At 39.3% G+C, this 14,025-nt stretch overlaps 1 protein-coding gene across 1 annotated transcript in view; it reads right to left on the bottom strand.

Moving 5' to 3' along the window:
* Window positions 1–13,058, bottom strand: part of mrpl3 (mitochondrial ribosomal protein L3) — a 52,004-nt gene extending 38,946 nt beyond the window's left edge. The window contains exons 1-3 of the mRNA XM_043719591.1: window positions 12,848–13,058; window positions 10,200–10,291; window positions 7,964–8,062 (exon numbers count right to left, since the gene is read on the bottom strand). Coding sequence (XP_043575526.1) covers window positions 7,964–8,062; window positions 10,200–10,291; window positions 12,848–13,052 — 396 coding nt within the window. The 5' untranslated portion in view covers window positions 13,053–13,058. The remainder of the gene's footprint in view (window positions 1–7,963; window positions 8,063–10,199; window positions 10,292–12,847) is intronic.
* Between the last annotated feature and the right edge of the window lie 967 nt (window positions 13,059–14,025).

The raw sequence follows: 14,025 nt of genomic DNA, 5'->3' as shown, positions 1-14,025 counted from the left end.
GACCAGGGTGTCCTGGAGAGAATGGTCTTTGGGGAAGGTTGACAAAGGAAGGGTGCAGTATGTGTGTCTGGTGGTGGCATCCCTCTGGTGCTGGCGGAAATGGCAGTTAATGATCATTGTGACGTGGATTCTGGTGGGATGGTAAGTGAGGATGGTGGTGGGGTGTGGTTATCACTGTTGTGGAAGGGAAGTGAACGGGTGAGGCCAGGAGTGCAGGAGCTGGGAGAGACATGACTGAGATCCCTGACAATAATGGTGGTAGGGCCTTAAAATTCAAGGTGTGTTAACTGGAAACAAACATCAGCTAGTCAACACAAGTGCAGTGTGCAAACATGACCAGGGGTGAATTATACCTCAGTAGAATTTTGTATGAGCTTATCGGTTGAGGGTAGAAGATGCGGGTCAGTCAGGGGTGCATTGGAATAGTCAGAGAGAGAGATCGAGAGAGATCGAGAGAGATCGAGAGAGATCGAGAGAGATCGAGAGAGATCGAGAGAGATGGAGAGAGAGAGACACAGCTAGCAAACACAACGGATGTATCTGGTGGAAGCTCGTCTTCAGTTCAGATACTGCATTCCTGGCTTGTACATAAGGCATTTTCTTTTGCACTTCACCAGTTCACTGTCAGACCGCAAGTCCAATAAAATTTTAGATATTATAAGTAGTATTCTTCAGTGTTATGTTGCTCATTAATAAATATGCTATAATTTACATGAACTTGAATCATTCTTGCTGCACTGAAGTCCATGTTACAGCAAGTAACAAATAACCTTTTACACTGAAATGATTGAATTAACCTCATTTCCTGCTCAATCAGAATGGTTTCAGTATCATGCCCAAAACCAGACTATATTATTATGGTCACAGTTAAATCACTAATTATGTTTCCATCTGGTTTAGGAGCCAGGCAAAGTTTGGAATCTCAGGTACTTACTAACAGAATAAAGCCACAAGATTCCACAGCTTTGAAAATAAAACCAAATAAACTTTACAAGATTACAAAAGTACAACAGTACTACAATATATACAATTATACTCAAACATCCAAAATTAACATTAATACTCTTTCCTGCAGCTAAAGAATGCATTCATGAATAATGATTACTGAGGTAAGAGACTGGAGTGCTGCTATCAACCATGGAACTATATCAAGCTGTGATGAAAGCACTTTTCATCCTGTGTTAAAGAGGAATATTTTCTAATTTTAAATGGAGGCTATCTTTCCTTACTAAACTTCAAAATGGCAAAATGGATCTGATTGATTGATCTGCTAATTGCTCAGGCAAGGAAGCTCTATTGAGAAGTTCAAAATGTACATTAAGTATTTGACATGTGACAGACCCAGATGGGGGGTGGGTGTGTGTGTGTGTGTGTGTGTGTGAGTGAGAGAGAAGTTCCTCATTAGTATTCCACACACCAATTGTCACATAACATCTGAAATGTTGAATAAATGCTAGGAATTACATACAATTGTGGGTGTTTTCCTGTAATTTTTAGTTTAATCAGAGTGATATTTGAGAGACCTTATAGAGGTTTATAAAATCATGAGGGACAACGATAGTGTAAATAGACAACGCCTTTTCCCTGGGTGGGGGAGTCAAGAAGTAGAGGGCATAGGTTTAATGTGAGGGAGAAAAGATTTAAAAAGTACTTCAGAGAAAACATTTTCACAGGGTGGTGAGTGTATGGAATGAGCTGCCAGAAGATGTAGTACAGTTACAATATTTAGAAGACATTTGGACAGGTACGTGAATAGGAACGGTGTAAGAGGGTTATGGACCAAATGTAGGCAAATGGACTAGTTTAGTTTGGGAAACCTGGTCAGCATGGACGAGTTGGATAAAATGGCCTGTTTCTGTACTAAATGACTCTAAAACTCCCATTTTTCAAAACAGCGCCCTGGGATTATTTTCTGCATAAATAATAGGGCAGAAGGGGGCTCAGTCAAACATGTCTTCTGAATAATAGCATCTTCTCAGTGCTGCATTAGAATATCAGGCAAGATGTTTGTGCTCAGGTCACTGGGATAGGATTTGAGCTCAATCTTCTGGATCAGACAAGATTAGTCACGGCTGACACTGAAATACATGCAGCATAATTACTTCTAAAATATAACAAGTCTTCTTTATTTGTTCAGCCAATAATTTGCTGGATGTGTGAGCAAGAAAGAATTAAGATGCAGCAAAGCAATAGCTCAGGACCATCTCTCTCGAATTACCTTCAAGGCCTGTGTGGGCCAATGTTTATTGCATTCAAGATGCACATAAAATCTTTTGTGCAAGTTTGTAAGGATGCCAGAAAAATAAAGCTTGCATATTGTTCACTGCCAAATTAAAAGGTCAAAAACTGTGACAGACTGAAATCCAAAACTGTCCTGAACCATAATGGAAAAACAAAAATCAGGAAAAAATGCCAAGCTGATGTCAAAAAGTGTTGACGATGAAAGGATTTCTTAGATTTGACCAATTCCTCTGAAAACTAGCTGAGATAGATTATAGAAGCACTGAAGGGCAGATGGTTTTGAATAGCAGTGGAGGAAACAAACCTGTCAGGGAAAAGGTATGATAAACCAATGGACAATCTTAGAGAAGACTGGGTGAATCCAAAAATGAGGCAGTAGTACTAGGTACAGCAGCACATATGCTATAGAGTCACAGAGGTCTACAGCATGGAAACAGGCCCTTCACCCCAACTTGCCCATACTACCCAGTTTTCACAATTAATTTAGGCCCCTTTGCCTTCATACCTATCCCATCCGTGTACCTGTCCAAATGTTTGTTAAATGACAAAATTGTACTCGCTTCCACCTCTACCTCTGGGAGCCCGTTCCTGATACTCACGGCCCTGTGTGAAAAGATTTCACCTCTGGACTCTTTTGTATCTCTCTCCTTTAACATATGCCCTATAGTTTTAGACTCACCTACTATGGGGAAAGGATGTCAGCTATCTACGAAATCTATGCCCCTCATGATTTTATACACCTATATAAAAGTCACCCATCAGTCTCCTACGCTCCAGTGAAAAAAACAAATCCTAATCTATCCAACCTCTCCTTATAAAACAAATGCCTTAAGTAAACTGATCTTATGACGCCCCTGATTAGGAGCTATTTGTTTGGTGGACAATAAACTAATGAGCAGCCACATATTTGACTACATTGCTGTATGTAAACATTTCTGTTACAAGCTGATCTTCACTGCCTGTCACCTGATGAGCGGTTCATACACATGGAAAACTGAAGGTAAAAATAAATCAATCAATCTTTGGTCAAATTTATTCACTACTGTGGTTCGTGCACTCAAACCTCAAGCATGATTCCCCAGTCAGTGAAACTTGATATGGACTGCCAGAGAAAACAGTCAATGATAGGGATGTGCAGTTCCAAACCCTGACTGTTGTAACGCACAATAGCATTATGGGAGTGAGGAAAAGTCTGCTGTTGAGAAGTTTGAATCATCTGCAGTGAAAAGGGACCACAATCAGGAGACAACTAAATCAACAGAAGCATCATCTTCAAGTTTTCACAGGAAAATATTCGGGCTTCAACATCTGTAGGGAACAAATCAGTGTTCCGAAGGACACTCACAATTCCCTGTTATAAATTCCTCTAGTTTAATGTACTGTATCATAAAATCACGTCCTATGATTAGTTTTTGCACAAATCTTTAACCATAGGCATCCAAATTGATCTGCATTTCAAGGTCGATTGCTTTTAATGACTATATTTTACATGCTACTCTACTCATTTACACCAGGTACTTGAAGCAGACAGATTTTTCAAAATAATAAAGTAATGCTCATACTATGACGGCTCAGACAAAATAGGCACTCCGTCATTCTAGAGAAAATGCATTTTGTAATTATTGCCCTTCTCAAAGGCGTTAGTATAAAGTCAAATTAAAATGAAACAGTTACAGGATATGAATAAATCATAACAAAACAGAAGCAATATTTAAAACATTATACTGACAGCAACTGTCAATTCACTACATCTTATTCAAGGCTTACTGTGGAGCTATTTCCATTAATTTGGCCCAGCCAGGCATTATTTTCAATCAATTACAGCTCATTTGGAAGCTATCTGTTCACATTGAACAAGAAATTTTACAATTTTCTCAAATGACTCAATAAACTATTTTTAAAAAGATGTTACAATAATACTTACTAAAACATTTTCATGGCAATCTACAATAGCTATTCTATTAAAAAAATATATTTAAGTAGCCCTGAACTACAAAGAAATATGCAAAAATAGAACGCGCATTTCAATGGTTCTGGTCAAAGTTAGTCTGACACAGCATGACTATGGCGTTTACACAAGCATGGCATGATTTTACTAAAACATTCCACCCTTTCAATACTTTAGGGAAACCTTCAGTTATCATAGGTTATGGACATAAATTTTTCCCTCCCGAAACAAAAAAGGCAGGTAAATTGGGAATACTTTTTTGCAAAAATCCACAATAGCTTTCCCTGGATCTCCACGGTAGTGCATTTGCTCACCCAGACACAAGACTTGAAGAATCTTTTTAAAAAATCCTCTCAATGTTTTCCTAATTTAAATTAATTTACAAAAGGCTCAAGGAGCTCTTTTATTGAAGTACACTTTGGCCTGCCCAACTTTCAATTATTCCCTGTGCTCAGGTACAGACCAGGCAAAATAGCCACTATTGTCTTAGATTAAAAGAAAAAGGCAAATCACAGAGTGGTAACAAAACATGATGCATGATGTCAACTGATTGCATCTCAAGTTGCCTTTCTTTGGGACAAACCAATTACCTTCTTAATTACAGCTATCGTATCTATCAATTGCAAACATGAAGAAATGGGTCCAAAGACTTTAGTCAATGACTAGTAAGCAGGTCCATTCATCAAAGCAGCCTAACTAGCTCGGCTGGTAGTGAGTGGGACTCTTAACCCGAGGATGTGGTCTCGTGTGATGACTGTATGGGTCAGCTCAATTGGCTAAGTGGCTACAATATAGTGCACAATGATTCCAACAGCACAGATTCAATCTCTATCTTAGCTGTGATAACTCACAGAGACCCTGTCTCCTCACTTTGACCCTGCTTGAGATGGAGTGGTGCCCCTTAAGCTTTGTAACTAATTCTCTCTCTCAAATGGAGAGGTGTCGCTAGCCCCTCACAGATTACCAGCCTTTATCCATAGCCAAAAATGTATATTCTAGCAGTGAAACCTTCCAGATGTATCCGTAAATATCTAAGTACAGTTGCTGCAACCACTATAATGACTTTTTTTTAAACCACCGCAAGAACCTATCATTGAACGCCTTCTCATCATCGGTCTGCACAGTAACATTACAAGCTATATGTATTGTTACCACCCAGCTCACTATTGGATTTTTCTTGACTTTGTGACTCTGTACTGTTAAGCCTCCTTGCTTAAGAGGAAAGTCACAGCCAAACATTAACGTAACCATCACTCTCTGATTAATCAAATCACCATCATCTCAAACCACATTTCCAATCCACAAATTTAATTCCCTGCATCAGATATTTGCTTAAACTTGACCAGGCAATGAAAGGAGGTCATTAATCTGCAGTTATAATCTCCACAAAAGCTAGCAGACCTACTGAGTCTGACCAGCGTGTTCCCATATTTGACGTGAAATTATTTTATCGTTTTGCACATAAAGCCAAGCTTCAAAAATCAAAAACTAAATCAGAAACACTTATCTCTCCAACATCACCTGGCTCAACCTCAAACACCGTTGCTGTTGCTCAAACCTTCACTTCAAATTTTATTGCTTTTCAACTTCGATTTTTCTGTAGCCCTGCCTCATCACCTACAAAATCCAAAAAGCACCGTCCAATACAAATTCACTCATCGCTATTGCCCTGACTGACCTACACTCAATTTTATCCATGACTTCAAATTCAACAGCCTTGTCACAGCAAACCTGTATCTGCTTCAGCCCTTCGACTCTAGCCTTGTATAAAAACACCCCTTCCTTCTGCCATCCTCAAATCCTGCATAAGGACTCATTGTCCATTCCTTTTTGGGTTTTACTTACTTACTCTACTTTAAGTGTCTTTGACTTATTTTACAACCAGAAATAAATAAATAAATAGCTTTATATACAAGTTTTCAGTTTTTTTTTAATATAAAAGGTAATACTTCAATAAAGCAGCTTCTAACCAAGCACCTCCCATGACAATTAGAAGCACAGGCTTGGAGCACAGAACGTCATATTCTCAACTTCATTATGGGTGAATTAAAAAAACCCTTTAATGTTATGAAATAACTCTCTTACAAGACCCAACAATGCAGGCCTCTTCCTTTCGCCACATGGTGATTTCCTTTTCTTTTGAATGTATTATGATCAGCTTCTCCCTTACACTCCGATGACAAAGCTGGCTCCTTCTGGGAGTGTCACCTCTAACTGGCTTGTCTTTGCAGTTTACTGTAATAATTCATCACAATTGCTGGATTTTCTGGATCAGAGCACTTGCATGAAATTGGGAGTGAGTATCTATGTCAAATGGTGAGCAAATTCAACAAGTTCACATTTTCAACACTTGTAGTTTTTGTACAGATCACATTGGTGATAAATGATCCAGGGATCAATGAAAAACATGGATTTCTGTTGCTCATTGCAAAATTTGTATCTCTACATCCACAAAAACATGTCACACTGGAACACAAATTATTGTACTGAGATGCAACACTGAGCATGAAAACCTGTTGACAAGTTCAATACAGGAACTGCATTAGAATTATATAATGACAAGCACATCAGTACAACAGTGCTCCTCTGGTTGAGTATCCAATCAAAACCATTTCCTGGTCTTCTGCCATAATCACGCACATGCTTTTCTTGCAAGCATGGAGTGTAGGAGGCTGAAGGGTAGCCTAATAGAGGTTTATAAAATCATGAGAGGTATAGATAAGGTGAATAGCAAAGGTCTTTTCCCCAGGGTATGGGAGTTCAAAATTAGAAGGCATAGATCTAAGGTGAGAGGAGAAAGATTTAAAATGAATCAGAGTGGCAATTCTTTCACACAGAGGGTAATGCACATATGGAACGAGCTGCCAGAGGAAGTATCAAAGGCAAGTATAATTACAATATTTAAAAGACATTTGGACAGGTACACAGATAGAAAAGGTTTAGAGGGATATGGCCCAAATGCAAATGGGAAGCCTGATTGGCATGGACAAGTTGGACCTAGAGGCCTTTTTCCATGTTGTAGGACTCTGCGACTTTATTTATCAAATTCTCTCTCGCTAGCCCTCAACATTCCAGGTCACAGAAAAACTGGCTTTGAAGAAAGATTGTTTTCTCTTGTCATCTTTAGCTCGTGTCTCTGTTTACTGACCCTTCCACCACTGAAAACCATGATCCTTGATTACTCTGCCTAATCACCTCAGGAAATTCAGCACCTCTATCTAGTCTCCTTTCTGCTCCAAAGAGAACCATCTCAAACTGTCCAGAGTCCCTAATCTCTGGGACAGTGCTCATAATTCTCGTCGGCACCCTCTCTAAGACTTTGACATCCATCCAGAAGTGTAGTACCCCATGGCATTGCTCAAGAAAACCATCCTCAAAACTAGACCCTAAACAATTTCTCGCTTTACCAAGAGTCGGGCTAGCTGCCTTTTCTTTGGCGACCTATTGTAGTTGGGAAATAAACTGAAGGTATTTCAGACAGGAGAAAATCCAGATAAATAAAAGCCAAGTACTGTGCATGTCAGCAATCTGAAATAAAAATAAGATGTAGGTCTGGCATCAAAAATTAACTGGTCTGTCTTTATTTTCACAGATGCTATCAGACCTGCTGAGTTTCACCAGCACTTTGCTTTCACAAGAGGAGAAAATTGACAGACTGAAATAGTCAGAGAAATAGAGCAGCCTTACACATAGTCCTTCGTAACAGACCCTAGCCTACTTGCTTAAATATTTAATCATTATTAAAGCAAAACAGATAATAAAACATTTTCTTACTTTAAACGGTGATGCATTTTTGCCACCAACTACCAATGCAGGCCTCTTGCCACCATATTTTTCTTTCGGTGTATATGATACAACATGACAATCTTGAACCTGGAAGCAAAATACATTAAGATGTCTTTTCTATAAAAAAGTTTATTCCATTTATTTTCTATTGAATATTTTATTCATTAACACCAGTTTATGACAGCAAGAAACTCACACGTAAGCTATTATCAATTATTAGTGTGCACTATGCTGAGAGACATATTTAATTCATCATTGCAAACTATTCCTGCATTGGCAAGGAACCCGTAAACCATACAAACTACATCAGGATTGACGAGCACAAAATATTATTCCTTCCCCACCCATTTCAATCCAGGTTTCAAGGACAAAATGTGTTAACTGTTGAAGATTTTTCACAATGCTGTTTTAGGAAAATGAGACCAAGTCATATTATGCTTCCCTCCTAAAACAGGCTTCACAGTAAACCACTAGGGGTGAGATATGACTAAGCAACAGGAAGCGTGGATGTAGGTTTGCTCGCTGAGCTGGAAGGTTCATTTCCAGACGTTTCGTCATCCTACTAGGTAACATCTTCAGTGGGCCTTCGGGCAAAGCACTGCTGTTGATTCCTGCTTTCTATTTATATGACCCACCAACAGCAGCTAATGAACTTGAAAGACCCTATACAGACAACAAGCAAAACTAATGTCATTTACAAAATACCGTGCAAGGACTGTAACAAACACTACATTGGACAAAAGGCAGAAAACTAGCCACTGGGATACATGAACATCAACTAGCCACAAAACGACATGACCCTCTCTCACTAGTATCCTCACATACAGATAAGGAAAGACACCACTTCGACTGGGACAACACATCCATCCTAGGACAAGCCAAACAGAGACATGCACGAGAATTCCTAGAAGCATGGCATTCCAACCGGAACTCTATCAACAAACACATCGAGTTTGACCCCATCTACCTCCCCCTGAGAAAAAGAACAGGAAATGACATCACCAACCCAATGAAACCTAAACATATAAATAGAAAGCAGCAATCAGCAGCAGTGCTTCGCCCGGAGGCACACTGATGATGTTACTTAGTAGGGTGACGAAACGTCTGGAAATGAACCTTCCAGCTCAGCGAGCAAACCTACATCCAAAACCTCAACCTGAGCTACAAATCTTCTCAAAACTCACGAACACGAAGTGTGTGTACAAACTATATATTTCTTAATTATTCCAACATGACCAGATCATACATTCTTGAATTAAAAACATACAGAGCTGGAGAAACTCAGCAGGTCCAACATCTGTAGAGGGAGAAATCGAGGCAATATTTTGACTCTTCTTCGGACTTGAAGTGAAGTGCTGTTTTTCTTTTTGGGTGGGGGGAGACTAAGTGAAACTAAAAGGGCAGGGATAGGCACAAGGATAAGACAGATTAGATGTCAAAAATAAAGGCAAAGGAATGACAATAGTTGTATTAAAGAGACAAAGCAGTAGCTTAAGATTGGTGTTAATAGCAGAGCAAAACTCAGCTTTGTTTGAAAGCAAAAACATGAAAGGTATGAACTGGCACTTGTAGAGAAAGGAATTGAAAATGGAGGTCAGAATTCAGAGTCTAAAATTGTTCAACTCAATGTTGAATCCAGAAGACCGTAATGTGCCTAACTGGAAAATGACGTATAGTCCCTCCAGTTTACAGAGGTCTTCACTGAAACACTGGTTTGGACAGCATAGACAGCAGAAATGGGATCATAAGGGAAGGATTGTGCACTGAAGTGGAGAGAGACCAGGAGGTCACTCTCATGCTTGGAGCCTTGCTCAGCAAAGCAGCCACCTAGTCTGTAATTGATCTTCCCAGTGTAGAGGAGACCACTTGTAAACAATGAGTACAGGAACGTAGTAAGCTGTTGGAATGTTTCGGAACTTGGCCAGTGAGAATAAGTAAATGGCAAGGTATTAACCTCCTGCAAATGCATGGGGAGATGATGAGGAATGGATGTGTTAGTCTTAGGTCTCAGTTACATCCTTGAATGGATGCCTGATAGCTTCCAGCCACTATCAATCTTGAATGAGCCTGTTCTTTTTCATGATTAGAAAGTCTGTACATTTCATAATATCACATTTTATACATCTTTGCTTAAAGTATTCCATATGTTACAGAATCTATGATGTTCTTCTAAAAACTAAACTGATTTCACAATTACCACTTTATTTTCATGCCATACTTTTACCTGAAGTAACGTGACTGCATGTTTCTCACCCCCTTTCGTCCACAAAGGCATCATCCCCAACTTCACTGCAACAAGTCCAACCCTCCGAGTGCCTATCAAAGACAGAAATGAGAGACATAATTTGCTTTTAACCATGGAAGTCGCTTAGTCAAAATTAACTTCACTAAATTAGACCAAACAAGCGCTGAGACAATACTTTTACAGTAGAAAGATAAAATGAAACATGATTACAATTTGAAATACCGTGACTCTTTTTATTAACACAGGTGAGACAACAGGAGTTCTTTTACAAAATAGTGCACCTTGGCCACAAAATACACATCAGACATTAGGACAGATACTTCCCATAGCTTTCCATCCGTAAAATTAATCAATGGAAAATCGTGGGACTGTGTGCATACATTCTCTCCAACAGAAACACAATTTCTTAAAAAAAGAAAGAAAGTCTGGCACCCTTGACTGGTCTGGCCTCCATGTGACTCTAGATTCTCAGCAATGCAGTTAATACAGTGTGGAATAAAATAACCCCATGGTATCCATTTCTGAATCATCTGCCACTAAAAATTCAATATGAAGAGATTAAACATACATTAATTCTAAATATAGAACAGAATCACAGAATCCCTACAGTGTGGAAACAGGGTCTTCAACCCAATAGGTCCACACTGACCCTACGAAGAGCAACCCACCCAGACCTAAATATTGTCAGGTAGAATTTAACAAATGCCTCTCAGTCTCTATTTTGGCCAACTGTGCAGAAATATTGGAGGTTTACCAAAAAGCAAATATGCAATGGTTAATGCTCGTATTGTTCTCATTCACCATTCCTCACTCTCCTCTGCCACAGCTTACCTTTTCTGCCAATTTTTCACGTTATTTTTCTCTTTCCTCTCCTCATTTCCCTTCTGCTGAATTCTCATTTTATTTCTGTTTATATTAATAATCCCCAAAATTTCACCCTCAATCCCTATGCTGGACATTCTGCCACTTAATTAAAAGATTCAGTTATAAAGGGGCTGCAGGAGCAAAGAGATCTGGATGTGTATGTGTGAAAGTCTTTTGAGTTACGGTGTGGCTATAAAAACATATCACATCCAGGTTTTATTAATAGGGATTAGAGTACAAGGGCAAGGAGGTTACGTTAAACTTGTATAAAACACTAGTTAGATCTCAATTGCAGTATTGTGCCCAGCTCTGGTATCACACTTTAGGAAATATGCAAAAGGCCTTAAAGATAGGGCAGAAAAGATTCACATGAACGTTTCCAGGATGTAGAACTTCAGTTAGATAGCTGAATTGGAGAGGTTTAGGCTGGTCTGCTTGGAGGCGATTGAGAGGAGGTTTGATAGTAACATCCAAAATCATGAAGGATCTGGATAGAGTAGGCATCGAAAAAAAATTATTCCTATCAATGGAAGGATCAAGGAGCAGGGCACAGAGTTACGGCAATTCAAGAAAGCAGCAATGAAGACGAGGAGAAACATTTTCACACTGCAAGCGGTCAAGATCTGGAAGGCACTGTAAGAGTGTGATGGAGACAGTTTCAATTGAGAAAGAGACTTTCAAAAGTGAATTGGGTTACTGACTGAAAAGGAACAATGTGCAGGTTGGTGACAGGGAGGTGTGAAATGACATAGCTGTAAAGCTAATCCTGAGAGCCAACATCATTGTGATAAACTCAATGGCCTCATTCTGTGCTGTATGAATTCTGAGAGAGATCATAATAGTTGGGAATCAGCAGAGAAAGTGATATCAGAAGTCAGACAATAGACAGAAAATTTTTCCTTGATAAAACATTCAACACGTCCCACAGAACAGGGCATGCATTACCAGATTGAGGAAAACATACAGGTAGTCACAGAGAATAGCATGCGCATCTATTCTATTTACACAACAAAGTACATTTCTAATTTTGTCTTGTGGATCAATTTCTCACATGAACTATATAGGTCATAGAACAACTAACCAATTCCTGCAAGAACTATAAACAGCACAAGAACTTGGAGCAGGAGTGAGCCATTAGGCCCCAAAAGCCTGCTTCACCATTCAACAAGGTCAATGACGATTTCAGCTTGACTGTTATTTAACTTTCCTGCCTGTTCCCCAGACTGCTATGACTGCCCTGCAGTTCAAAAATCTGCCTCAAACATATTCAACTTCTACAGTTCTCGGAAGTAGAAAATTCCAAAGATTCACAACCTGCTGACAGAAAACATTTCTCCATCAGTTGAGTACGGATTATGCACATTTGCTTTGATGGCTTTACAATTCCAAATATGTTATCAACGACTAGAACTTCTTCTGTTTTTCTGTCATCTGTGTTTCCATACACATCCTTATCATTTTGACTGAGAAGCTTTAATAGGATTTCTTTGAATGACTACAATAGCCTTGTGTGCTGCATTAGCCTTGACCTTTCCAAACACAACAATAATGCCACAACATTATGCAGGAAAGACTATTAATCATTAAGAATATTATGCGTGCATATTGCTCATTATATTATTCATTGGAAGTTTTTTTTAAAACAAGGATAAAACAGATGAAAACAAGATACTCATTTATACATTCAAATGTGAAAGATACTTATAAAAATACATTGATATTTTCATCAATTTTCTACAAAATTGGTTGCAGGTTTAACTAACCTGGCACCCAAGGTAACCTGGGCCATGGCTCATCTTTTAGTGGGCAAGATTTTCTGTTGGTCATTAATTTATATTCTTCAGGAACCAATTTTTTTAAATGCTGAATGTTTTCTTCAGAGAGATGTTCATGCCACCAGGTGCTCTCCACATTTGTCCTAACAAACATGAACAGTGGACACCTAGGAAAAAAAAGAGCACAACACATTTTTATTATGATAAATTATGGCACGATTGTACTAGTAACATTCTAGAAATCCTTTATGAAGTATTTCTAACTCACAAACACAGAATCACTGTGGTCCAGAAGGTGACCATCCAGCCCAAAGGGCCCACACTAGATCTTCAAATGAGCACCATTACAGAGTGCCAATCACCTTCCCTCTCCCCCCTCCCCAGTCCTTGCGCACAATCTCTATCCACATAATCATTCAATGCCCTGTTGCACGTCTACACTGAACTTGCTTCCTCTACCCTTTCAAGCTGTGCAGTCCATGCCATAACTACTCCCTAAGACACAAGAGCAGAAATTAGGCCATTCAGCCCATCGAGTCTACTCCGCCATTCAATCATGGCTAATACATTTCTCAACCCTGGCTCCTGCTTTCTCCCCCTAACCCTTGATCCTCAAGAACCTATCTCAGTCTTAAATACACTCAATGACCTGGCCCCCACACCCTTCTGTGGCAATGAATTCCATAGATTCATCATTTTCTGGCTGAACAGCTTTCTCCTTATCTCTGTTCTAAAAGGTCTTCCTTTTACTCTAAGGCTGTGCCCTCGGATCCTCGTCTCTCCTACCAATGGAAACATCTTCCCAACAACCACTCCATCCAGGCCATTCAGTATTCCGTACTTTTCAATTCCATCTCCCCTCATCCTTCCAAATCCAATTGAATATAGACTCGCAGGGTGAAAAACCTATTCCTCACATCACCCATTTTTATTTTGCACATCACTTTAAATTGATGCGTTCTGGTTGTGGATCCTTTCAAGTGGGAACAGCTTCTCCACATCAACTCTATCCAGCTGCTAACAGCTTTGAAAACCTCCATCAAAATCTCCTCTTAGCCTTCTTCTCTTCAAGAAGAGTCCAAACCTCTTCTGTCTATTTTAGTTTCTCATTCCTGGAACTCTTCTTGTATATTGCTTCTGCACAGTCTCCAGTGCTTTCTCATCTT

Source organism: Chiloscyllium plagiosum, chromosome 29 (assembly GCF_004010195.1).
Source record: "Chiloscyllium plagiosum isolate BGI_BamShark_2017 chromosome 29, ASM401019v2, whole genome shotgun sequence".
In the NCBI taxonomy this organism is placed as follows: domain Eukaryota; kingdom Metazoa; phylum Chordata; class Chondrichthyes; order Orectolobiformes; family Hemiscylliidae; genus Chiloscyllium; species Chiloscyllium plagiosum.
The sequence above is the reverse complement of the archived record's forward strand: the minus strand, read 5'-3'. Positions and strand labels throughout refer to the sequence as shown.